Source organism: Psammomys obesus, unplaced genomic scaffold (assembly GCF_907164565.1).
Source record: "Psammomys obesus unplaced genomic scaffold, mPsaObe1.curated_primary_1811, whole genome shotgun sequence".
In the NCBI taxonomy this organism is placed as follows: domain Eukaryota; kingdom Metazoa; phylum Chordata; class Mammalia; order Rodentia; family Muridae; genus Psammomys; species Psammomys obesus.
The window spans coordinates 11985510-12010981 of record NW_026591598.1 but is presented as its reverse complement, the minus strand read 5'-3'; the positions used below and the strand labels follow the sequence as shown (position 1 = coordinate 12010981).

Genomic DNA, 25472 nt, shown 5'->3' with positions numbered 1-25472 from the left:
TCCACTTGCCTCTGCCTCCCGAGTACTGGGATTAAAGGCGTGTACCACCACCACCCTGCAATTTATATCTATTTTTTTGGACAGGGTCTTGGCATGTAATTCTGGCTGGCCTGGAACTCATTATTTAGACCAGGCTGGCCTCATTCTCAGAGATCCTTTAGCCTTGGCCTCCCAAATGCTGGGATTAAAGGTGTACTCCGCCATGCCCAGCCGAGGCGAGGATTACACTTTTATTTAATAATTTTGTGTGTGTTCATGTGTGTGTGTGTGTGTGTGTGTGTGTGTGTGTGTGTGTACATGTCCCTAGGCATGTGTGGAGGCCCAAGGACAGCTTGGCGAGGTCCGTTCTCTCCTGTCACGCCGATGCCTTGGTTCAAACTCGGTTCGTCAAGCGTGACAGCAACCTCCTTTCCCTGCCGAGCCATCTCACCAGTCTCCCTTGCTGGTTTCATGCGTAGCCAAAAGCTCCCGCACGACCAGTTGGGTACCTTGACCTCTGTGAGCCCGGGCTTTCTCGGCTCTGAAGTAGGAAGAACCACACCTAAGTCACAGAGATGGTGGTTGTTGCCTGCTTTGGAGGCCCTCTGGGCAGGGTCTCTGCAAACCTGGATGCCCGGCACCCACCCCACCCTACCCAGTAACTCTCATGTTTCCCTCCTCATCTGTAGGTTGGGGAATAAGGCCTTTCTCACAGGAGAGAAAGACAGACAGGGTAGTAACTGCCTGGCACCCCGTGGGACTGCTCTGGTGTGCTACTCAGTTCTGCTTCCTGCCCAGAGCCCCACCTTCTAGGCCTGGGTCAGCCAAGCTGTAAGGACGACCTTTGATTTGGAGTCAGGCTTGGTCCTGGTGTTTACATTGACCTAGCTTCCTAAGATAAGGTAGCTGAGCTGGGTGTGGTGGGGCTATGTGGGGAGAATAGCAGGCCCCTACCCCATCCCACTGTTGGTTACTATAGCAACAGAGCCGTAGGGGCCAGTAAGCCTTAGAGCTTGGACCTTCCTTATCTCTGAGCATGTCTGGGGATTCATCCCACAAAAGAGCTGCCCCTAGGTTCCTAGTAATAAAACAGAGTCCCCTGGGAGGTAGTGGCGCACGCCTTTAATCCCAGAGCTTGGGAAGCAGAGGCAGGCAGATCTCAGTGGGTTCGAGGCCAGCCTGGTCTAAAGAGTGAGTTCCAGAACAGCCAGGGTTACCCAGAGACAACCCCCCCCCCTAAAAAAAGAGGGAGCCATGGAAATCCAAGCATTCATATCTTATGTTTGAAGGACCACGGGGTCACAGTAGAGGTTTTGGGGAACTAGGAGTGAGCTCAGCTTGAAATCTCAAGCCAAAGGTGCCAGGTTGGTGGTGCAGGCTAGAAGCAGAGTCAGGAGAATTAGGAATTCAGTGTCATCCTCTGGTACACAAGTGGCTTTTAGACTAGCCTGGGCTACGTGAGACTCTGTCTCAAAACCAAACCAAAAGAGAGGCAGATTGGGGGAGGGAGCTGGTCCAGGCAGCCATTGTTCATTCCACAGCCTAAGGCTGCACTAAGGTGGAGGGTCCTTCGAGAAGAAGGGGGTCAGTGCAGGAGATGATGAGCCTTGGGGCTTTCAGGTGCCACATGGTGGAAAAAGCTGAACCGTGCCTGCCTGGCATCAAGCTAGAAGCTCTGTGCTCAGTTTATATATACATATAGATTTAGATTTATTTTCATTTTATGTGTACGTGTGTCTTGCCTTCATGTATGCCTGAGGAGGCCAGAAGAGAGTTGTCTGATCCTCTGGAACGGAAATTAGAGATGATTGTTAGTAGCCATGTAGGTGCTGAGAATCGAACCTGGGCCACTCAGGAAAAGCAAGTCCATGCTCTTAACCAAGGAGCCATCTCTCCTGCCCCGAGGACAGCTTTCAGAGGTAGAACAGCATTTTCCAGATGAGAAAACCGAAGCCTCATGTCACACAGCGATGGGAGGCAAGCCTCGTTTGATGAGAGCCACGCTCCTCCCTGGCTGGCGAATCCCGAGTGCCGAAAAGGAAGGGCAATGGGTACCCACCACCCCAGGTGCCAGTCCTGAGGGCAAACTCCTCCATGACTGTGGCCGCTTCTGGGCGTGGTACACTAGGGGGCGCTCAGCCTGCTGTCAGGGCCTCATGGCTGTGCTGTGGATGGAGGCACACCGTCCCTCATTACACAGAGTTGTGACACCCCCCTCCCAAATGCGCTGGACACCCTCCACCCCCAGCCTTGGAGAGCACCCAGGCCTGGAGGGAGGGTGGAGACAGGAAAACTGTGTTGGCGGTGCTAAGCTGGGGGAAATACCATGGTCACAGGCACGTGGACCTGCACGTAACACCCTCTGGGTCCCTGAGTTCCTCTCAGGAGAGTGATTAGTGTTATGAGCACATCTTGCCTCGGCCAGCGTCATCTGAGCCCTTGGCTGAGGGAGAACCAGGGAGGTGGTCTCTGCTGCGTGTGGCAGGTGCAGGCGGGCTCTGGGGCACCTGGCTGCCTCCTTGCAGAGTTAGCATTTGCCTGGGCTTTGAGTCCGGGGCGGTAGAGGGAGGCCTTCCAGGTGGAGCTGAGGCAGGAATGGAGGGCTGGGAGTCAGGTGGCCTGAGTTCTGTTCCTGAGGCTTGTTTGCGAGGCCTGGGCAAGTTGCTCCTTCACAGGGCACAGTAGAGCCTAGCTATGAATGCAGTAGAGCCAATCTGGCTGGGGCAGAGGCGAGGCAGGTGGATATCTGTGAGTTCTAGGCCAGCCTGGTCTCCAGAGTGAGTTCCAGACCAGCCAAGGCTTTGTCAAAAAACAAAGAAGAAAGGGCCCTAACTCTTAGGACCACCTAGAAGAGAGAGTGTACTGTGTACAAATTAAAGTAGCCAACAACGTTTGTGCACAGTGCTGATAATCTAACGTGGGCTCCTTTATCCATCACGGCTGCATTGGGGTTTAGCATTGATGGCGTAGGGCAGGCGCTCCTTGGATCCCCTCAACCTCTGTATGTTCCTGGTACCCTCAGAACACTTATGCTCCCTCTCCCCTCCCGGGAGCAGACTGGGCAACCCAGGCCCCCTCCTCTGGCTATCTCCGGAGCTGGACCCCTTTGAAGTGCCTGCAGGTCTATTTTGAGAGCTGAGCATCTCCCGCCTCCCCTCCTCTCTTCCTGTTTATGAAACCCTGATCCCTCCCGGATCCCTTCCGGATCCCTTGTGTTCCCCTGGCCCTAGAGCTCAGGCAGGATGTGTGACTCCAGGCTGCGGGGAGCCTCGGACAGCCTCAGGTCTTGAGAGAAACTTCTTTTGAAACTGGCCGTTTTTACCTGCCTAGCACTGGGGATGCAAGTCTGGGCTCTCTTCCTTCAGCCTGCCCTGGGGAGAGCTGGTGGTCTAAATAGACATTCTGATTGCAACAGCTCTTTTCTCCAGAGCCCATTTGGTTTCCAAGGGTATGGTGAGCCTTCATCTCAACAGGGGAGAGGCTGATACGGAAATAGAGACATTTTGCCTGGGAGCACCCGGCTTGTATGGGGTCCTCACCCCCCTTCCTATGCACCTGGCACACATTGCTCTTTCTCAGTGTGGATTCTTCTTACTCCCTTTCTAGCCAATACCTGTTCATCCCCAAAGCCCAGCCGGGCTTTCTCCTCCAGAAAGTCTTCCTGGACCTCACCCTTGACACTCTGCTCACCTCTGGGCAGCCACAGCACCTTAACTGTGGCCCTGTGGTAGGAAAGTTGTGTTTTGTTACCGAGTATTTCTTATTGGAGGTGCCAGCCTTAGCTTGTGTGTCTCCTAGTGTCTTGTCGCCTGCGTGGGTGAAGCAGGCCCATGCGATCAGCCCTTAGGATACCTAGGCACAGCCAACCTGCCAAGAGGATGCTGGGAGACACACCCAGAATGTCCAGCTTGGGAAGGGAGTGTTAGTGGCCATTAGGATCAGCAGCTGACAAGTGGCTTTGCCCATAGCAGGAGGCCCAGGGCAGAGATCCTAGAAGACAAGGACCTGGGCTTCTTTTCCTGTTGCTGTGTGGAGGAAGTAAATACAGAACAGAGTCAGGGACCAGAAACATAAGCCGATATCTGTCTGTCCTCGCCCCCAATCCCACCAGAGTCTTCAGAACCTCCCATGGCTCAGCAAAGGCAGTTGAGACCATTTCCTCCTTCCTGTCCCTCCTGGTACCCTTCTGGCCACAGCGCTTCTTTCCCTGTTTATGGAGACTGGCGGGTTGAGGGGGGCCCGCATAAGGACTTGCAGTGAGTCTTCAGGCAAGCTGCCCCTGCCTGCCTGATGCGATAGAGCTTTGGTCTCAGGGCGGCATCTTTCACAATTCCACAAGCCACTCCCACAGGCTGTTATCAGAGCCCTGTCAAAATAGTGAAGGGGAAGTACGGTGTTCGAGACGGGGGCGCATGTTTCTACACCGGGCTTTCTAGAAATGGTTTCCTATCGTCCGCCTGAGGGAATGGTAGTTCCTCTGGGTGTGTCCGGGTCAGGGGAGGTGAAACCCCACGGAAGGGGATGGGCCTGGTCCACTCCTGCCCTCAGTAGCCCGTTCTTCTTCTTGGATCTTCTAACTTCTGTCCACCACAGGGTTTAGGGTTAGTGTGTCTGAACAGAAATAGGACCAGGCAGGGTATGGCCTGCTCTGCAGGGCAAGGGGAGTCTAAGCTCCGGGCTGGGCCAGCCGGACTGGCCTTGCAGCTTTCTGTTCCATATGCTCTTGGGGAGACCCCAGGACCTGTTCTTTCACGTCCTGTGCCTGTTGTGTGGGCATCTCATTGGCTTGTGACTTGGGTCTGTATTCCTGTCTCCTCTGCTTGGGAGTCAGGAGGCAAAAGGGATGTACCTTTGGGCTCTCCCTGGCTCCTATCTTGGGGTCTGCAGTGTCCTCTCCTTAGCAGGGGAGCCTAACTTATCTTGAGTTCCTCCTTCTTGCTGAGAGGGAAGTGAGAAGGAGGGGGGCCAGAGACCCTGCCTTCTGGGCTAAGAAGGCTAAAAAAAGCAGAAGTTGTAGGAGTGACGGGCCCCTTGGCCACCAGTGTGAGCCCCACCATGCAGACCCCACGAGAGCTCCCCAAATTTGAGAGAGAATCTGGCTTCTGTCCCAGAAAGGTGAGGAGAAGGGTAACTTACCTCCAGAGTCGCTGTCTTGGTGACTCCCGGCATGGGATAGGTTTGGGGGAAGCTCTCTGTCTCGTGGAGTTTCCGGGTAGCTGCATCTGTCCCCAGTGCGTCTTCTAAGGCAGACAGCGGAGTTAAGGAGCAGTTCTCAGGGTGGGGTGAACAGGAATTGCTGTGTGGCCTGGGCCTAACCGCAGTCACCCTCTGAGCCATGTCTTCTGCCTGTTCCACCAGATAACTCTCTGGGGACCGACTAGCCTGCAGTGTTTCTGGGGTTTGATGGCACTGTCGAGACCCTTGGAGTCTCTGAGAGCGAGGACTTGGAATGGGAAGTCCCAGACTGGCTTTAGGACTCAGAGAGGGCGGGCTCAGGAGGGCAGGAAGTGGGCTCTGACTGACTTACCTGCCCACCCTTCCCTGGCACTTGAGGCTGCTGACTACACCCAGACAGGACCCTGAGGAGGGACTTGGCTCAGGACAGCTCCGACATTGGTCTGTCTTGAATCTGAACCACAGTTTCCTGTCCCGCAGAGGGGTTAGAGGTTTTAGGGGTATTTGGATCAGGGTAAGAGATGGCTCTCTCAGCCTCTCCCTCAGAGAGAGTTTTGGAAGATCTCAGCGATGGGGCTGACCACCGACCCAGTGCCGCTGCTGGGTACTGGGGGCCAGAAGTCTATGTTCCTTTCGTCTGTCCTCATCCTGAGCACTCAAGAAAGCCTACAGCTCTGCCTGTTGTCCTTTCCTGGGGATTCCTGGCCTGTTGCCTGCCTGGGGCTGCCCTGGGTGTCTGTGGGGGTCTCAAATTCTGCCCGTCTCTCTGCTGCCAGCCCTGTCTCCCTTGGGTTGGGTTCCAGACCCTGTCTCAATTGATAAAAATATCTGTCTTCATGAACTGGGTACATGATAAATGTCGAGCAGTTCCTTCTGTCTTTGCATGTTCCGTTGAGTCTCTATCGCTCATAGACATGAGTTCCCCCCTGTATATTGGATGCGAGTTCTTGCCTTTGCCTCTGGGCACAGCTCTCCCACCCATCTCTCTATGCGCCTGTCTGTTTCTGTCTTCAGGTGAGGGTCCCAGTCTATCTCTGGCTGGTTGTGGATATGTCCTTATGTCATGCCTCCTTGCCCATTTGATGGATGTGTGTATGTTACGTATGTGTAACGTTGTGCGAATGCCTTCCGGCCCCTGCCTGACGGGTGTCTGTCCTTGTCTGCCGCTATGTGCTAGATGCGCGCCTGCCTACTGGGCACCTTGTCAGGTCCCTGCTGGTCTAGGACCTATCTGCTCAGCAGCGGGGTTGCTTTCTCTTTGTAGACCCGCAGGGAGGATGAAGGGGAGGGCCAGAGGGCCAACCTCAGGCACCCACCGGGGAGTGGGGGCTGGGGTGGGGAGAGAAGGGAACAGAGTGAGGGTGGAAGCCTGGAGCTGGGAAACCACAGGCCCTGTGTGATTGGCTGTCTCGGGCCTGGCCCAGCCCCCTCGCCCTCACCCTGCACATCCGCCTTGGGCCCAGCCACCTCCTCGGCAGCCCCGGTGGATTGTTGCCTACCCTTGCCATGGTGCTGTGGCCCTGCTGGGCCGATGGAGCAGGACCCCAAGCTGCCCCGTCTGCGGCTCAGGGCCCTGCTCCCCTGGCTGCTCAGGAAGCAACGGTCCAGGGTCGGTCAGACTCTGCCTGGCCCTGGCCCTGGCTCTGGTCCCCAGCAGGACTCGGTAAGTATACCGGGGTATCTGGTCCTGGTTTGGCAGTAACTGCTGGAACAGGTGTTTGGGCATCCAGTTTGGTCTCAGTTAGCTTTGGGCTCTCCTGGCCCTGCTAGATGACTGGGTCTTGCCTTGGACTTGCTTTCTGGGGAAGTAAGGAGGCATCTCAGTGCCGTGGGGTGAGACTGGTGGAGTGGAGGGCCAAGGATCTCCTGTAACAGCAACACAGCAAGGCTGGTAGATGCTCATCAACAGAAGCTTGGTAGAATCTAGGGTCTCTGGCCTTAACCCTCGGTTGTGTCAGATAGGCACTGAGTGGGCCAAGAGTTCTGTCTGGTTGACTCTTGGGTCTCTGTGTTCCTTAGCTTTATCCATATAACCAGAGGGTTCGCCTCATCTCACCCTGACTGGCAAAAAGGGCCCAACTCTACCTCCCCATTATGAGCTCAAACCTTACTTCCTATTGTGGCAAAACCCAAACAGCCGGGGGAGGGGACATCAAGGGCAGGTCTCAATAGGTCCCTACAGCAGACCCAAGGCTTGAGTCAACTCATTCCGGCCATGTGTGTACCTTCCTTTGAGCCTGAACAGGCCAGAGCACCCATGCCCCAGGAACAGGGCCTCACCTGAGCTGGCTGGCACTCTAATAGTCGGCCTTTGAGACGCTGTTGGCACCCGTGAGCCTGCCAGCTCTTGAGGGAGTGGCCTGTTCTGATCTGGTGGATGGCTTGGATAAGCTGTATGCCGTGTTGCCCGGGAAAGGCCCCACACCTACAAAATGGTACACACCTACCATCTCTGTCCTTCTGTCAGGATGAGGGTGTCCTCAAGGAGATCTCCATCACACATCATGTCAAGGCCGGCTCTGAGAAGGCTGATCCTTCCCATTTTGAGCTCCTCAAGGTCCTGGGCCAGGGATCCTTTGGCAAAGTAAGTTAAAGGCCCTTATTGGGAGGCTATCACAGGTCATGTCTGAGGTAGAATATCAGGGGTTATGTTGGAGTCAGATCAGAGAGCAAGGGTGACAGGTCAGATTGATATTCAGGGAGAGCTGAAGGTCAGCTTGGGGTTTCCAGGGAATCTATAGGTCAGTGGCTGGGAGTGAGCTGGGTCAGCCATCTCCCACCTCCTGCCCTCTGCCTTCTCAGGTCTTCCTGGTGCGCAAGGTCACCCAGCCTGACAGTGGGCACTTGTATGCCATGAAAGTGTTAAAGAAGGCCACACTGAAAGGTGAGTGAGAGCACATCCCTGCTCAGAAGTGAAGATGGGTGTAGAAGCAGGGAGCAGCCCAGGCTGCAGGCTGGTGTGGGTGATGAGGGAGGTGCCTCTTTTCAGGAGTCTGCCCTGGAGATGGAAAGCTAGCCTACCTTCACTGCCCTTGCCCCTCCTTTCCCCTCCTCCAAAACCAAGGAAAGGCTAGGGCCTAGATGGAAGTAGTGGAGTGCAGGATTGCTGGGCAAGAGTGTTTTACCAGTAGAGCTGCTTCATGATGCTTAGGAAAGGCCTAAGGGGGGTTCAGAGCATAGATGGACATGAGATTGCTGGGTGGTGGCGCACACCTTTAGTCCCAGCACGTGGGAGGCAGAGACAAGCACACCTCTGTGAGTTTGAGGCCAGCGTGGTCTACAGAGCAAGTTCTAGGACAGCCAGGGATACACAGAGAAGCCCTGCCTCAAAAAAAAAAAGAAGGGCATGAGAGAAGAGGAGGAACCTGGGAGTGTAGAAACTGGGGCCCCATAAGAGATGTGTTGGGGCCCACAGAGTTGGATGGCAGAGAGGTTCAAGAGGGATCCCAAAGTGACAAATTCTGAAGAGTTGCCAAGTCTTTGAGGATGGTTAGGAATTGGCTAAGGGGTCTGTTGTTGATTCTGATTGGTCTGGGAGCCAGTGTGGCCACAATCAGGTGGAGCCCAAGCTAAGCCTTGGCTGGGTGAGAAAGGAGGGAGAAAGGAGGGCTCAGCCTTAGGGACTGATCTGTCCTTGGCCTACCTAGGGCTGTCTGATAGGGTCATCCCCCAGGATAGGATGGTGGGAGCCACAGGAGAGGAGAAAGATGAAAATATGTGGTCCCCACTATGAGGGGCTCACAGACTGGGTGGGAGCCTTAAGTGGACCGACCACAGGTACAGCAGTACCAAGCTGTGTGCCTGGACATCCAGGCCAAGGAGGTGAGGGGTGGGTGATGGCTTCATAGAGGTCAGCAAAGGGTCTGGGGGACACTCTAGGGAGTGCATACAGGCCCTCTCCCTTGAGGGATGTTAGGAATTTACTGGAACAAGATGGTTGAAGTGAGGACTGCCCCAGGAAGGAGGAACTGAGTCCCTGAGGTGGCTGGAGATGGGAGGTGTGCTTGAAAGTGGCTGGGCTAGGTAACTAGTGCCACATCTAGTGAGAGAAAGACAAAGATTCAATAAAATAAGCACTGTGACAGGGAAGCACCAACATTCTGGACGCCCAGAGGTTCCAGCCTCACCTGCAAGGTGGATATGCTCCCAGGAGGAGGGCCTGAACCCAGTCAACCAAAAACCTGTTGGTGGTGAAAATGGGCCTGGCAACTTTCTTTACCCCCCATCCCAAACCAGACATCCTTGAGACCTATCACTGAAGCACATGAGAGACAGAGGCAGAAGGATTGAAAGTTCAAGGCCAGTGCTGGCTACATAGTGACTGAGGCAAGCCTGGCCTACATGAGCACTCATCTCTCAAATCCTCCAGCAACAAAACAAAGGGGGGAAAAAACATTAATAGTCAAAGCATGTGACAAATGTCTGCTCAGACCCAAGAGTTAGATTTTAACATTGAACTTAAGAATACTTTTTGGGAGATGGGAAAGGAGGCGGTTAAGGGGTGTAGGTAAAGTCTGGGGACCTTAGAAAATAGGGCTCCCTGGGCACAAGGTGCTCAGTGGCTGTGAAGCATGGTGGGAGACGAGGCTAGACACCTGGGCAAGACACCAGGATGCTGCCCAGACGTTATGAGGAGCTGGCCAAGGAGCCCACCTTGCGAGAATGAGTGGGAAAGGGCTTTGGGGAGAAGCTGAGTCAGGTGGCTTCTAGTGACTTCCCTTCTCCCCTGGCCAGTGCGTGACCGTGTTCGGACCAAGATGGAAAGAGACATCCTGGCTGACGTGAACCACCCATTCGTGGTGAAGCTGCACTACGGTGAGGTCACAGACTCTGTCCAAGTGCCACCGCTCCCCTCAGCCTCCACCCTGGCCTATGTCTTACTACCTCCCTTGTTCCTGGCCCCACCCCTCATGGGGCAGGCCAAGGAGCCAGGATTAGAGCTGCTGGTCTCTAGGCCCAGCTGACGCCATCTTGGCTTCTCTCCTCTCTCAGCCTTCCAGACCGAGGGCAAGCTCTATCTTATTCTGGACTTCCTGCGTGGCGGTGACCTATTCACACGGCTCTCGAAGGAGGTAAGCTGGCATCGCACCGAGGGGAGTGTAAGGCCTCGTGAAGGACATCTTCAGCGCGGTCTGGGCCTGTGACTTCGCAGCTCCGTTTGACAGTCAAGAAATGTCATCTGCCCTTGAAGAGAGGCCACCCAATTGGCAAAGCCCCTGAGAGTTTCTTTCAGGGTGGGTTGGCCATGAACCGACCTAAACGTGACGCTGCAGTGGTTTCTGGCTGCTAAGGGAATCCCTCGGTGCTTGAGATGAGATTTCCAGGGGTTGTGCTGGCCAAGGCAGAGAAGCCCAAAGCCGCCCAGGACAGCTTCTGGTCCTGCCGTTTGCACAAAAGGCTGTAATATAAAGGGCCCTGACCCAAAAGCATCTGAACCTCATTCCTAAAAAATAGGGAGAGAACCAGGCTTGGCCAGGCGTGGTGGCACAGGCCTGCCGTTTCAGCTACCTGTGAGGCTGAGGCAGGTGGATTACAGGATTAAGACCTGCCTGACAAACTAAAAATAAATAGGGCTGGGATGTAACTCAGCAGTAGAGTTTTTTGAGTGTTTGTCTAGATTATGCAAAGGCCTGATTCAATTCCTAGGATGGAAAAAAATGCACACCTTCTTTAAAACAAACAAACAAACAAGCAAACACCAGTATTTATATTGGGACACACACACGGATGGACACATGGACACACGTGCACACAGATGGAGGTCAGAGGACAACTTGTAAGATTTGGTTCTCTCCTTCTACCATGTGGCTTCCAAGAACTTGAGTGATTGGTGTTGAGTCTTGTCTCGATTTCTCAGATCCAAATCTTCCCATATTTAAAACATTTATGCTAGCCAGGCGCAGTGGCACATGCCTGTAAACCCAGCACTCAGGGAGGCAGAGGTAGGTGGACCTCTGGGTTCAAGGCCAGCCTGGTCCACAGAATGAGTCGAGGACAGCCAAGGCCACACAGAGAAACCTGGTCTCGAACCACCCCCTTCCCCCAAAAAGTTAGTGCTTAATGAGGTGGTCCATTTTCGTGATTCAAAAGAAAAATAAAGTGGTAAAGTCTCGTCACTACCATAGTTCCTCTACCCTCTGTGGGTAAACATTGGGGAGGGGGGGTTCTATTTAACCTTCTCGGGTTCCTTCTTGTAAATAAATTCTATACATGTTGAGTCCCTACTCTGACTCTCTTATGTGAGAAGTATTGCTCTGTGCACACTGTTCTGTGCCTGGCCTCTACGGTCAGCGTGTCTCGGATGGTTCAGCATCGGGATGTGAAGATACTCCTTGTTCTGGGCTGTGCGTAGCTAACCGTTTTACCCAGGAGAGGCCGTTTATTTAGTCTTTGACTCCTGCATGGATTGTTCCCACTCCTTGCTGTTTCCAGACTATCACAGCGCATGACTTGTGTATTAGGGACAGATATGTGACATTGGACCCTGTCCCCGGGGTTGACCCTCCTCAGGGGCTCTGACTGCTCTGCAGCCCAGCTTCCACTGAAGCCTGTCTCTCCCTGTCGCAGGTTATGTTTACGGAGGAGGACGTAAAGTTCTACCTGGCTGAACTGGCACTGGGCCTGGACCACCTGCACAGTTTGGGCATCATTTACAGAGACCTCAAGCCTGAGAAGTGAGTGCCTGCCATGCTCCTGGCCTCTCTCTGGGGTGCAGAGACTGCTCCTGGGCCTCTTAGCTCAGTGCCACTCTGGTGGAGATGGGGTGGCCTTTCCCAGGAACTTTGTGTCAATCAGAAGGATGGATGGTTGGAGTGAGTAGAGGCCATTAGCATTAGGCCATTAGCCTAAGATTCACCTTCGGTGATTAGGGAGTGCCTGACCAGTACTGCTATTACGGAAGGCCGCCGGGCAGCCGTGTGCCTCCATCAGGGATGCTGCCATTACAGATCATTTTGTTTTGTTTTGTTTGTTTTTCAAGACAGGATTTCTTTGTATAGCCCTGACTAGCACTGTAGATCAGGCTGGCCTCCAGCTCATAGCAATCCACCTGCCTCTACTGGGATTAAAGGCTTGTACCACCACGCCCGGCTTAGAAATCATTTCTTGATATGTTCCTCCTAGCGCTTTCCAGTGCTATCTTGAGAGCTAGGATAGAGTCTGGTGTTAGACTTGAGGTGCACAGTTAGACACACCTCAGGCCAGGCCCTGTACACAGCCACAGTACCAGCAAGAGGCAGTGTCCAGGAGTTTGAAGCCAGCCTGTACAATACAGTGGAGCCTGTACTTAAAGAAAAGCTGCACAGACAAATCTTATGACTAGAGGGAGTTACTTTCCTGAGCTGTAGTTTTCCCTTTAGTAACACGGGACCCTGATGCCATTGCCGGGCCTCTGTTGTGCCAGTCTTCCCCTGGGTAGATCTGGCCCAAGTTCCTCCATCCCGTGGCACCCCCAGAACCCACAGAGTGCCTGCTGCTAAGGCTTCTTGACTCCCGTCTCTCTGTTACACAGTGTCCTTCTGGATGAGGAGGGCCACATCAAACTCACTGGTGAGTGAAGGGCGCCTGCTCCTTTGGGCTCTGGGGAAGGATGAAGGGAGCCTCCATCTGTTCTCAGCTGAGGGCTCGGAGTTCCCTCTGTCTCCTGAGCGATAATGCCAATTATATACAGGAAGCCAAAAGCTCAAGCCCTCGTTATTTGTGTTTGTTTGTTTGCTTGCTTGTGTATGGGGTTTTGCCTGCGGGCATGCTTGTCTGTACCTCATGCATGCGTTGCCCACAGAAGCCAGACTTCCCTGGCCTGGTTGCTAGCCATCATGTGGGAGCTGGGACTCGAACCTGGGTTCTCTGGAAGAACAGCCAGTGCTCTTAACTGCTGGGCCATCTCTCAAGGGCCCCCAGGTTCCAGTTCAGACACAGCTCCCCGCTATAATCTTGGGCAGATATGCTCGGGCAGGGGTCCTAAAGACGACTTCTTTGCCCATGCCACAGACTTTGGCCTGAGCAAGGAGGCCATTGACCATGAGAGGAAGGCCTATTCCTTCTGCGGAACGGTGGAGTACATGGCGCCTGAGGTTGTCAACCGCCAGGGGCACACCCACAGCGCAGATTGGTGGTCCTATGGGGTGTTGATGGTGAGTGTCCGGACAAGGGTAAATGAGCTAGCCATAAGCTTTCTCTGTGTATATGGCGAGAAAAATCCTCTCATCCTCTTCTGGCCTCACAACCAAGCTGTGTCACCCTGCACACTATTGCACTTGGAAGCATCTTGGACTTCAGTTCACCTGACTGAAGTAGCCTTCACCTGACTTGGGGGTTCTCCTCAGCTTCCAGCTTTGGTGCTGCTTCTAGAGTCTAGGCTGGGATGGGGAAAGAGGCAGGCGGAGGCCTTGCTCCAGGAAGAGTCTATAAAGTCAAAGAGGCCAGCAGGAATCCTGGGACTGGAGCAGGGTAGCCTGGGAAGGAGGGGAAAGAGGATGTGGGAGAGAGAGATCAAGATTGCACCTTTTCCCTGCAGTTTGAGATGCTGACGGGCTCCCTGCCCTTCCAGGGGAAGGACCGGAAGGAGACCATGACCTTGATTTTGAAGTAAGCACCAGCGCTGCCCTGGCCCTGACAAGTTCTTCCTAATCCCACCCCAGCTTCGGGGCCAGAGATTTGCCTTTTCCCTGACTCCACAGAACCCTTGCTGTCCACCGGCAAGGGTTACCATGGGAGGTGTCCCTAAAGTCTTTGGGAGGTGAGTTAGTGGCTGGCTTGTCTGGACTGAGCTGGGAAAGAGACCTGGACAAAGGGAAGGGGGCTCTGGGGCTTCTGGGGCGGGGCTCGGCCCTGATGAGACCTGTGGCTGTTCTAGGGCGAAGCTAGGCATGCCCCAGTTTTTGAGCACGGAAGCCCAGAGCCTCCTGCGGGCTCTGTTCAAGAGGAATCCTGCCAACCGGCTTGGTAAGCCCAGCTCAGGGGAGGGGACGTGGCGGACGGGAACAGGGCACAGCTGCAGCCTAGGCCACAGGACCACATCTGGGGCTGAAAGGAGCCGTTGTCCTTTGTGCGAGCAGACAATGCTCCCGGCCTCCCTGTTTTCTGTCTCCATGTGTGGTGTTGGGAGGGTGACCTGTGTGGGGCAGGGAAGGCAGGAACTGAGTCATCCCTACCCCCTCAGGGACAAGGACAGAGGCCCCCACACAGCTTCTCTGCCAAGGTTGCTGGCTCAAGAGAAGGCACATGAGCTTAGGAGCAAGAAAGGCCCCAGTCCTAGCTGTGTCCGTCCCCACCGCCTGGCACCCAGCAGTCACTGCAAATATTTGTTGAGTGATTGAGTACCGTTTGTGCGCTACCTAATTGGGCAGGTGACATCACCCCTCCGAGCACCAGGTTCCTTTTGTCAGTAGAGACAGTGATCCTGACCCAGCTCCCGGGGTCCTCTGAGTCAGAGAAGGACGTGCCTGTCGTGTGCTGGAGTGTGCAGTATTTGCTGACTTTTTGGTTGCTGGCTTTATCTGGAACCCCACCAAGTTTCATAAGGTCCAGTCCCCACCCCAGGGTTGGACTGAATAAGCGTTTGTCTCAGGGATAAAGAGGGCAGTAGGAGAAGAAGGGCAGAGAGGGGTCCCTGGCCGGGCTAGATGGAGGCCCTTGTTAGATCTCAAAAGAAGTCCAGCATCAGCTGGGTGAGGTGGCACACGCCTGTGATCCCAGCACTCTGGGAGGCAGAGCAGGCCTATACCTGTGAGTTTGAGGCCAGCCTGGTCTACAAAGCAAGTCTAGGACAGCCAAGGCTACACAGAGAAACCCTGATTTGAAGAAGAAAAGTCCAGCTTCTGTCCTGGTTAATAGGCGCCTGGATAAGTCGCCTATTCTGCCTGCCCGTCCTTCTTCAGGACACTGGCACTTGATTGTCAGTGTCAGCTTTACTCCATAAAGTAGAAAGTGCTGAGCATGCTCCAGGCCTCAGGGTGACGAGTGCTGATGTGGGGCAGGGTGAGCCCAAGCTGCCATCTGCTGGAGCAGCTGATCCAGAGCTTGGGGGACAAGGAGGTGTGTGAGGTTTGACCCTCATTTGGCTTCTTTCAGGCTCGGGCCCTGATGGGGCAGAGGAAATTAAGAGACATATTTTCTATTCCACCATTGACTGGAATGTGAGTGAATCTGTCCACGCCATGGACACAGGAAGGGTGGGAGGTTTGGGGGGTGGGGGAAGGGTGGGAGGTGGGGGAGTGGAGGGAGTCCTCTGCCAGTTGTGGCCTCAGATGTGGGAGATAGGTGAGCAGCCCTTGAAATGCCCCTGGAGGACGCTGTCATGCTCTGGAAGGCCGGTCTCCCAAAGATTCAGATTTTCTGTTACCTACTGGGCAGCACAGCTTCCGTTCTTCCTGCTGGGGGGTCACCACAGTGACCAGGGCCTTTACCCCTCCTTGTAGAAGCTCTACCGTCGCGAGATCAAGCCACCTTTCAAGCCAGCTGTGGCCCAGCCCGATGACACCTTCTACTTTGATACCGAGTTCACGTCACGCACACCCAGGGGTAGGCCCCTCGTCTGGCTTGTCTGTCTGGGGCTAGGGCCAGGGAAGCAGATCTTGGGGGGATCTGTGGAATGCAGAGCTGGCCTCTGGGGGGCCAGCTGCATGGGTAGATAACAGTGGGTATCTGGCTCCGTGGGATTTATACTCCGCCCTGGCCTCTTTCTGCCTGCCGACCTGTCAGGGGCACCGTGGGCTCTTTGTTTCCGGGTGAGGGGATGAGATGTGGGGTTGGTTTAGGCCGAAGCAGAAAAGTCAGGACCCCTGCCCCAGGCATCTTCCAGCCCGCTGGGAAAACTGAACATGTCAGGCCTCCACTCGAATCAGGGAGGAGGAATCTGTGATGCAGAGGCTCTGGCCGAGCGGAGGCGACGGTGCCCTTGAAGGGATGAGTGTAGGAATGGGCTTGCCTTCCGATGCTAGGCTTCATCGCTTGGCTGGAACCTTCGGGGGAGAGTCACAGACCCCCCCTTATCCGTCCTCTCCCCCCATTGCTGCAAGAAGCCAGTGAGGGTGGCTTCTAAGAGAGAGCGCGGGAATCCAGATGGTCCGGCCAGATACTGCCAGTGGCTAGGGAGTTGTGTGTCGGTTCTGAGATACCTTCTTGAAGGGTGATTTTTCTCTATGTAGCTTGTACACCATGGCTGACAGGAAGCTCATCGCTTATCCCCCACACCCATATCGGGTCCCTGCTGTGTGTCAGCCATAGTGAGAATGGTGGTGAAGACAGATTTAGGAGAGTGAACAAGACAACCATGTCGCTCAGGCTATTGGGGGAAAAGGGATTTTAGAGGGTCAGAGAAGCAACAGCAGGCAGCTTTCTGAGGGGAGGACATATGAGCCAAGCCTTGGAGGATGGACAGGATTATCCAATCCAGGGGAATGGCAAGCGTGGCAGCTCTGAGAACTTTCGAGGCTGTGGGGTTCCAGCGGGACTGAGTTGCTGCAGGGAGAAGAGAGGCTGAGGGCACAGATGGCCCCAGACTTATTGGTTGGAGCTGAGCTCTACCTGTAGCTGTGCTGAGCATGGACCTAGCGAGGGAGATGGACCGGAGGTGGGAAGGCTCGGGGAGGAGGCATCCTGCCTGCAGACAGACAGGACTGGGAGGGTCTAAGAACATGTTTATTTGTTTATATTACACTCATTAATTGGTTATTTGGAGTTTTTGAGACAGGCTCAGGCTAGCTCAGAGCTATGGAACCTAGACAGGCTGGCCTCAGAGCAGCCACACTCCTGAGTGCCTTCTGTGCGCTGAGGTGACAGGCATGTGCCATCATGCCAGGTTTGTTTATTTATTCATTTAGTATGTGAATGGGAAAAAAAAATGAAATCAAAAGGAGGAGGACATGGCCATTCCTAAAGTATGGAGAAGATTTTGATTGTAGCTAGAAGGGAGGGAACCAGCAGAGGGAAGAACCCAGGATATGAACATGGCCGACACACTGAACCAGACCGTGGGACGGGGAGGAAGGGAGAGGAAGAGGTTGTTGTAAATGATGAAAATCCCAACCATTCTATTTTACCAATAAGGACTCGGGAGCCAGATGCTGGGGTGAAAACCTGCTAGCTCAGAGAGGCAGAGAAAGCACCCAGCTGACCTTCCTTCTCAGCTCAGGTCAGATGGAAAAACCCCAAAACACTCACTAGTACAACTGACAGCCTAGGAGGAAAGGCCAAAAAAACCCCAAACAAACAAAAAAACAAAACCCAAGGCTGAAGGCTTGCTAGCTCAAAGGCCAAAAAGCCAGGGAGCTGAGGAGCTGAAGCCAGAGCTTGAGCTAAAGGCTCTGCTTCTGAGACACTGTCTTAAATACCCCTCAGCTCAAAGTCCCTCCTTCTCTTTAATCCCTGTCAGCTGGTTTCTTGCTCTGACCCTTTTACCGAGGGAAAGCTTTGTTAGATCCGGTATACAGAGAGTATGAGATAGGGCTGGGTGAATCACTCTGTAATCACCTGTTTACAGTAGACAGAAAGTTCTTGGATTAAAGGTGTGTGTTAGGGCTCAACCAAGCCAAACAATAAACAGGGTTTTACAGTCCACAATTTTGGAGTTCTGCAACAGGAAGACAGGAGCCACTGACCAAAAAGGGTGGTCTGGGCCAGGAGTAGCCAGGATGGCCAAGTTATATAAAAATCAGGCTGTAGGAAGAGCAGGGGAAGCCAAGCCCTGGGAGGGAGAGGTTCAGGGCGGGCGCAGGGAAACGGTGCTGGGAGGAGCCAACCCAATGTCTAGGGTTCGAGACCTAACAGTGTATGTGTTTGTATTTCTTTGGAGTGCTGGGTATCAAACCCAAGACATTGTATGTTCGGAGCAAGTGCTGTACCCCTGAGCTACCCATATGAACAGATAGGTACAGGCCTGGGGTAGATAGACTGTCAACCCGATCCCTCCATGGCTGCCAGGCTCCCTGCAGTCTCCCCTTCCTGGACTGCCTTGGCATCAAGAGTACCCCCTCACCCCGTGCCCTCTCCTTGACAGATTCACCAGGCATCCCCCCCAGTGCTGGCGCCCATCAGCTGTTCCGTGGCTTCAGCTTCGTGGCCACTGGCCTAATGGAGGATGACAGCAAGCCTCGGGCCACTCAGGCCCCCCTCCACTCGGTGGTACAGGTGAGGGGGTGGGGACGCTGCTGCTCTGCTGCCCCTTTCCGCATAAAAGCCACAAACAGCAGAGCTGAGAACGCAGGCCCCAGGGCTGGACAGGCCAAACCCCGCTGAGACCCAGACGATGACCTCCTGGACCCTCACTGTCCTCATGTGTTAAATCCGATAGTGTAACACAGTCCTTGAGATCTGGCTCAGAGTGGCCCCGATTAAAAAGACAGATGGAAACTGAGATAGAGCTAGGCTCTGGAGGAATGCCACAGAACGCCCTGAGGGTGGAATAAGGGAGTGGCTGGGGTGTCCCGGTAGGAGAAGGTGGCAGGGGCCTAGTCTGTGCCCACTCGTGCCCTTCCTTTGTACATAGACTGCTCCGTGGAAAGTTAACAGCTAACAGGCAGTACTGTAGACCTCAGAGCTCATGGTCTGGGTTTAGCTATGGCACGTGCCTATAATCCAGGCACTTGGGAGGCAGAGGCAGGTGGATCTCTTTGAGTTGGAGGCCAGCCCGGTCTACAAAGCAAGTCCAGGACAGCCAGGGCTACACAGAGAAACCCTGTCCCCAAGGAAAAAAGCAAGGTCCAGACTCTAGGGGAGACATCAGCCCCTGTGCCTCAGTTTCCTCATCTGTAGTGATAGAACCTTCCTCTGAAGAGGCTTCCCAGAGCTAATGTGTAAATCGAGCACACCCATTGCAGAGAGTAGAAACTGAGGCTCCGAAATGGGCAGGTTTTTGACCGAGTTCACACACACAACACTTAGGCCTTGTGACAGTTTCTCCTCTCTCCATGCCATCCTTACTGAGCCAGGCCTGATGTTGGGGATGACCCCTGGGCCGTAGTGCCTGGGGTCAGGCTGACTCTTGTCTCCTGCAGCAACTTCACGGGAAGAACTTGGTTTTCAGTGACGGCTACATCGTAAAGGAGACGATTGGAGTGGGCTCTTACTCCGTGTGTAAGCGCTGTGTCCACAAGGCCACCAACATGGAGTATGCGGTCAAGGTGGGCCTCCCAGTCATAGCATGGCTCAGGCAGGCTGTGTTGGGAGTGAGGCCAGTGTCCCTGGGACACTTGGATGGGGGTGCTTGGATTCCGACAGGCGTGCGGCTGGGTCTCCCTGGGCCTTGTGGTGTGGGCTGCATGGCAGAGAGACCTGGACCGTGGGTCTGTGCCCCTGATGTTGTCACGTGTGGGGCTCCCTCTCCCATTCTCTGCAGGTTATTGACAAGAGCAAACGAGATCCCTCAGAGGAGATTGAGATTCTTCTGCGGTACGGACAACACCCCAACATCATCACCCTGAAAGATGTGAGTGGGGAGGACCGCTGGAGCCGGGCTGGGCTGGAAAACCCAGCTGTAGGATTTGACACCATGCCCGAGGGACACCATGTTTTTGACTTCAGGGCACCCTCCCAGGGCTCATGAGAAAGAGGCAGGGGTCCCTGAAGCTTCGAGGATTAGGCAGCACCCACTGGCCAGCGGGCTGGGAGCCCAGACGGTGGCGGTCTGGTCGAGCCATTGACGTGTGGCAGAACCAGCCCTCGGGCTTCCTTGTCTGGAGAGCTGGGGGCCAAGGGCCCTCATGGTGCGGTCTCTGGCAGGTGTATGATGATGGCAAACACGTGTACCTGGTGACGGAGCTGATGAGGGGCGGGGAGCTGCTGGACAAGATCCTGCGGCAGAGGTTCTTCTCGGAGCGGGAGGCCAGCTGCGTCCTGCACACCGTCAGCAAGACCGTGGAGTACTTGCATTCCCAGGGGGTGAGTCTTTATTAAGGGGGCTTAGGGTGTCCAAGGTCGTGATACGGGCAGAACGCAAGACCTGGCTGGCTCGGGAGTGCCATGGGGAAGGGAGGGGGCTAGGGATGGGTAAGTGGCTGGTTGCCTCTGTCTAGTACCTACTGTGTGCCGTACACCATATGCTGAGGTTCTTTTTTGGCTGTCCTGGACTTACTTTGTAGACCAGGCTGGTTTTGAACTCACAGCAGTCCACCTGCCTCTCCCTCCCTGAGTGCCGGATCACAGGTGTGCGACACCACGCCTAGCTGCTAAGGTTTAATTTAAGAGAGCGTTTCCTTTGTTACCTTGGTGGCATTTCCACAAAGCCTGAATTAGTTGTTACTGGCCCTTAACAGGGCCCGAAGTCTGAGGCTTGGAGCCATAAGGTCATCCTCCTGGGAAAATGGAGTCTGGAGGTTGCTGGAAGGAGTAGATTTTGTTTAGAGTAGGGCAGGGTAGTCCCTGTAGGGGTCTTCCAGGCATCAAAGGGGAGAGGGTGGCCCAGGTGCTAAGGAGGAGGGCCTGAGAAGGGCCAAAGAGCAGGGCGTGGCTTCCTTTGTTGATGTTGGCCCTGGTGAGTAAGCAGCCAAGCAAGTAAAGTTCCCAATGCTTTCGAGCTACCTGGTGGTTCTCTGGCTGAGAGAGGTGGTGTTCTGGCAGGCTTCTGATCAGACAGTGAGGTGTTAAGAGTGACGTCAGGAGGGCTGGAGAGATGGATCAGAGGTTAAGAGCACTGGCTGCTCTTCCAGAGGTCCTGAGGTCAATTCCTAGCAACCACAGGGTGGCCATAACCATCTATAGTGGGATCTGGTGCCCTCTGCTGGCGTGCAGGTGTACATGCAGACAGAACATTGTGTGCCTTTAATCCCAGCACTCAGTACACAGAGATTGTGAGTTTGAGGCCAGCCATGTCTACCAAGTGAAACCTTGTCTCCAAGGCGGGGGAGGGAGTACAGAAAGCCAGGCATGGCAGCCCAGCTGTAGTCCTGTAATTCCAACACTGGAAGCCCTGTATATATTGAGGCAGAGGCTCTCCCTGGTCCAGGCTTGTGCTGACTAGCTAAGTAACTTATTTCGGGCTTCCAGTGTTGGAATTACAAGTAGCCTGCCATGTCTGCCCAGCATCTACATGGGTGCTAAAGATCTGAACTCTGGCTCCCAGGTTTACATGCCGTCCTATTTTGCTCTCTATTGCTGTGGAAAAGCAATGATGACTGAAAGGAAGTTGGGGAGGAAAAGGCTTTATTTGGGTTATATTTCCCAGGTCACCGTCCAATTGAGGAAAATCAAGGCAGGAATCTGGAGGCAGGAACTGAAGTAGAGACCAGGGAGGGGTGCTGCTTGTCCGAGTGTGTGTGTGTGTGTGTGTGTGTATACACACACACACACACACACACACACACACACACACACACACACATAAAAATTGCTTGTGTATGTGAGGACATGTGCACACTAGAGGACAGAAGAGGGCAGTTGTGAGCCGCCAGATGTGGGTGCTGGGAACCAAATTTAAGAGTCCTCCAGGGGAGCAGCAAGCTCCCTTAACCACGGATCTATGTTTTGAAACCCCACCTCGAAACAAACAAATGAAAGAATAGCACAGTACAGTCCTTTTCCCTCTGGAACAGCCACGCTGAACAGTATTGGACACTTGACTTCTAAATACCCAGAGCTAAAGAGTTTTTGTTTTTGGGACTTCGTCTTATAGCCTGGGCCTTTAGTTCTAGCACTCAAGAGACAGGGGCAGAGGAATCTCTGTGAGATTGAGGCCAGGCTGGTCTACCTGGCAAGGCTTTGTCTTCAAGTGCATGTCACCTCAGCTGGGTGGCGGGTGCCCACGCCTGTAATGCCAGCATTCAGGAGGCAGAGGCAGAGGCAGAGGCAGGCGGATCTTTATGAGTTCAAGGCCAGCCTGGTCTACAGGGTGAGTTCCAGGACAGCCAGGGCTCCACAGAGAAACCCTGTCTCGAGTACATGTGACCTCATCCACCAGGGCTCGTGTTTCTTAACTGAATTGAAACTTGCATAAAGTGTGCCCCAGTGTCAAGTGCAGCACGAGCCACTAATGTGTCAAAGAGACCAGAAGTTCCCTTGGACTATCCCAGGCTCTAAGTCTGTTGTTTCCCAGCAGCAGCGTTTGTGTTTTTCTGTCATTCCCTTCGTGCCTTTGTTTCCTGTAAGCCCTTGCAGCGCCTTACCACTGGCATTCATTTTGTGCTTTGATGATGAGTGGGAGAAAGGGTCTTTTTTAGTCCATGCTGAGAGTCAAACCCAAGTCCTCCTGAGTGCTGTGCACACACCCTTAAAGTAGATTTCATTTCCTTACAGGGAGACTGGGAGTACGGTTCTGAAGGCCAACCAAGGCCTGGGTTCCAAACGGATCATGTAGAAGACTTACCTATTTTGTTGTTGTTGTTATTGTCGTTTCTGTTCTTGCTAATTTCTTTTTTGAGACTGGCTTCCTCTGAGTAGTTTCTGGCTGTCCTGGAACTTACTCTGTAGACCAGGTTGGCCTCAAACTCAGAGATCTACCTGCCTCTGCCTCTGCCTCTGGAGTACTGGGATGAAAGGCTCGTGGCTCCACACCCTGATTTTTTGAGACAAGGTCTTTTCATATAACCTAGGCTAGCCTGTTGGCTTGGAACTCACAGAGAGCCACCTGCCTCGGCCTCCTGAGTGCTGAGAATATAGACACAATAGCACCTACACCCAGCTAGAATACTTCGCTACCGCAGGACACTGATCAAGGAATTGCAGTGTTCTTTGTTCTTATCGATGACATCCACAGAGGAAGACTAGGAGGGGGCTTATGATCATGTCCAACCATCAGCGTCCAGTTCCATGTTTTGGTGACGGAACGGGAATAGGGGTCGTGATGTCCTCAGAAGTGCACAGGCTCCGGATCTGCTGTACTCATACCTAGGGCCAAAGACTCAAGGGCCCCGAGCTAGTTATGTACAACAGCTGAGTTCCCCATTTGTACTTAAGCGCTGGCTCTTCTGCAGGGCAGTTGGGGGTGTGTTCTCTGTTGGGCATTCTGCTACAAAACAGTAAATGGGGTTGGGGGGAAGGCCATTTGTCTCCTCAGTGGAGACGCAGTACTTGATCCTGAATGGCACCCACAGATTGCCTCCTGGTGCTCCTGATTGCTCAGGCCAGGTGGGAGCAGCTCCATCTCCTCACTGGGAAGACCCTCAATTCATGGAGTTGTCCTTTCAGAGTCTTGGAAGTGATTATGTTGCTAGACTTGCAAAAATAGCCGTATGGCTGTATTAGGTTACATATAATTTACTCAGGGATTCTTTCACATTTGTTCACCTAGTTAATTTAGTATGTGTGGGAGTATGTGCCACGGTGCATGTGTGTGGGTCATAGCATTTCTTGTGGGAGTCAGTTATCTCTTTCAGCATGTCAGGCTTGGCTGCAATTGCCTTTACCGATTAAACCCTCTTAGGGGCCCAGAATTCTTTTATAAAAGGGATATAAAAGGGAACTTTACCTTTAACCAAAGCTTCAGTTTAGTTGCCACGTTTTTGTTTTTTTTTTTTTTTAAGATTTACTTATTTTTATGTACATTGGTATTTCGCCTGCATGTATGTATGTCTGAGGATACCAGATTCTCTGGAACTGGAGTTCAGACAGTTGTGTGCTGTCATGTGGGTGCTGGGAATTGAACCTGGGTCCTCAGGAAGAGTAGCCTGTGCTTTTGACTGCTGAGCCATCTCCTCAGCCCCACCACAGGGGTTTTTAATGGTCACGTTTGAAGTGGCTTTGGTTTCTTATGTGGCCAGTGCAAGCAGACTAATATTTAAACATGTCAGATCAGAGAGTAAATGTTTCCTTTTCCTGTCTTGTTAATGCTGGTTAAAGATTCCCCCTAACGGGCTGGAGAGATGGCTCAAGAGGTTAAGAACACTAGCTGTTCTTCCAAAGGTCCTGAGTTCAGTTCCCAGCAACTGCATGGTGGCTCAGAACCATCTATAGTTGCCCCCACCTGAGGGACTTCAACATGGGTTCCTAAGGGAGAAGAGTGGAAGGAATGGGAGGGGACCAGAAGCGCAAGGAAGGAAGCCAAGTCTGTTTGTCTGATCAAAGCTTCATTTATTAGAAATTTTTACCCAACTTATATAGGGAGAAGGCAGGAAAAGGGGGAAGGTAATTAGCTGCTGCAGGAGACAGGAAGAGTGCTTTCATGTGTTAAATAGGGTACCTGCAAGATACCATAGGGATGTTTTCTCACGGATGCTCTAACAAACAGATGTCCTACAGTCTATCACCCATGAGTTAGGGTCCTAGATAACTTTCACTAAATAGCTTTAGGTCTCCACTAAATGACCTTTGCTCACTATTTGGCTTTGGCCTAGTAAACACCTTTTGTCTCCACTAGATAGCTTTGACTCACTAATTGACTTAGGCTTCAGTAGATAGCGTTGGCTCCCGGCATATAGTAAGATCTGATATACAGGCAGAATGTTGTATAAATAATAAATCTTTAAAAAAAAAAAAAAGGATTCCCCCTAACGGCATTGGCTCAATGCTAGAGTGATTGCCTAGTGTGCTAGAGGCCCCACAGTACTGGGGGGCAGAGGGGAGCCACACATGATAGCACATGACTGTGACGCCATGTCTCCAGAGGCAGGAGCATCATGGATTTGAGGCCAGTCTGGGCTGCTATATAACTAGCCTGGTCTTTATAACAAGACCTTGTCTCAGAAAACAAAAAAGGGCAGTGGTGGCACACAGCTATAATCTCAGCACTCAGGAGGCAGAGGCAAGTGGATTTCTGTGAGTTCAAGGCCAGTCTGGTCTACAGAGTAAGTTCCAGGACAGCCAGGGCTAAGAAGACAGAGCTGGGGGCTGGAGAGATGGCTCAGCAGTTAAGAGCACTGTCTGCTCTTCCAGAGGTCTTGAGTTCAAGTCCCAGCAACCACATGGTGGCTCACACCCATCTATAATGAGATCTAGAGCCCTCTTCTGGCGAACAGGCACTTGTGCAGACAGAACATTGTATACAAGAAGGCAGAGCTGGGCTAGCAGATTACCAGTGGCTAACCTGAACCTTAGAGCAAGGAATTGCTCTCCCGAACAAGAGCGTCTTCAAAGGCATTGTGGCCCCTTGAAAGCTACAGATTAATCCTGAGTTCAGGCAGCTGCATGCGGGAAATTGTCTCTTTCCCAGAGCCAGGAGTTTATAGGTCGCCAGAGTTTCGTTTCTGGCCTTTTCCAGATTCCAGGAGCTGCTGATGCCAACTCAGGGTGGATGCTCTTTTTGTAGAGGTGATTGCAGGGGCTCTCAAGGTTGGTTTGGTCTCTGAAGCTGCGAGTCCAAAGAAGCTGAAGGAAAGGAAGGAATACTGAGGGGCCAGACACCTGGTTGGTTGGTTGGTTGGTTGGTTGGTTGGTTGGTTGGTTGGTTGGTT

The 25472-nt window shown here is 53.3% G+C and overlaps 1 protein-coding gene across 3 annotated transcripts in view; it reads left to right on the top strand.

The window, feature by feature from the left end:
- The window catches only part of Rps6ka1 (ribosomal protein S6 kinase A1), a 39064-nt gene that overhangs the window by 7178 nt on the left and 6414 nt on the right, over window positions 1-25472 (top strand). Inside the window, exons 1-16 of one of the 3 annotated variants that reach the window (XM_055611023.1) lie at window positions 5016-5094; window positions 7622-7738; window positions 7957-8038; window positions 9889-9969; window positions 10147-10226; window positions 11722-11828; window positions 12665-12702; window positions 13144-13286; window positions 13670-13740; window positions 14009-14097; window positions 15226-15290; window positions 15573-15675; window positions 18152-18282; window positions 19149-19274; window positions 19490-19579; window positions 19873-20031. In XM_055611023.1, coding sequence (XP_055466998.1) covers window positions 5035-5094; window positions 7622-7738; window positions 7957-8038; window positions 9889-9969; window positions 10147-10226; window positions 11722-11828; window positions 12665-12702; window positions 13144-13286; window positions 13670-13740; window positions 14009-14097; window positions 15226-15290; window positions 15573-15675; window positions 18152-18282; window positions 19149-19274; window positions 19490-19579; window positions 19873-20031 — 1542 coding nt within the window. In that variant the 5' untranslated portion in view covers window positions 5016-5034. Of the gene's footprint in view, window positions 1-5015; window positions 5095-6670; window positions 6818-7621; window positions 7739-7956; window positions 8039-9888; window positions 9970-10146; window positions 10227-11721; window positions 11829-12664; window positions 12703-13143; window positions 13287-13669; window positions 13741-14008; window positions 14098-15225; window positions 15291-15572; window positions 15676-18151; window positions 18283-19148; window positions 19275-19489; window positions 19580-19872; window positions 20032-25472 lie in introns of those variants that run through there. The other 2 variants (XM_055611025.1, XM_055611024.1) reach the window with 2 other exon arrangements.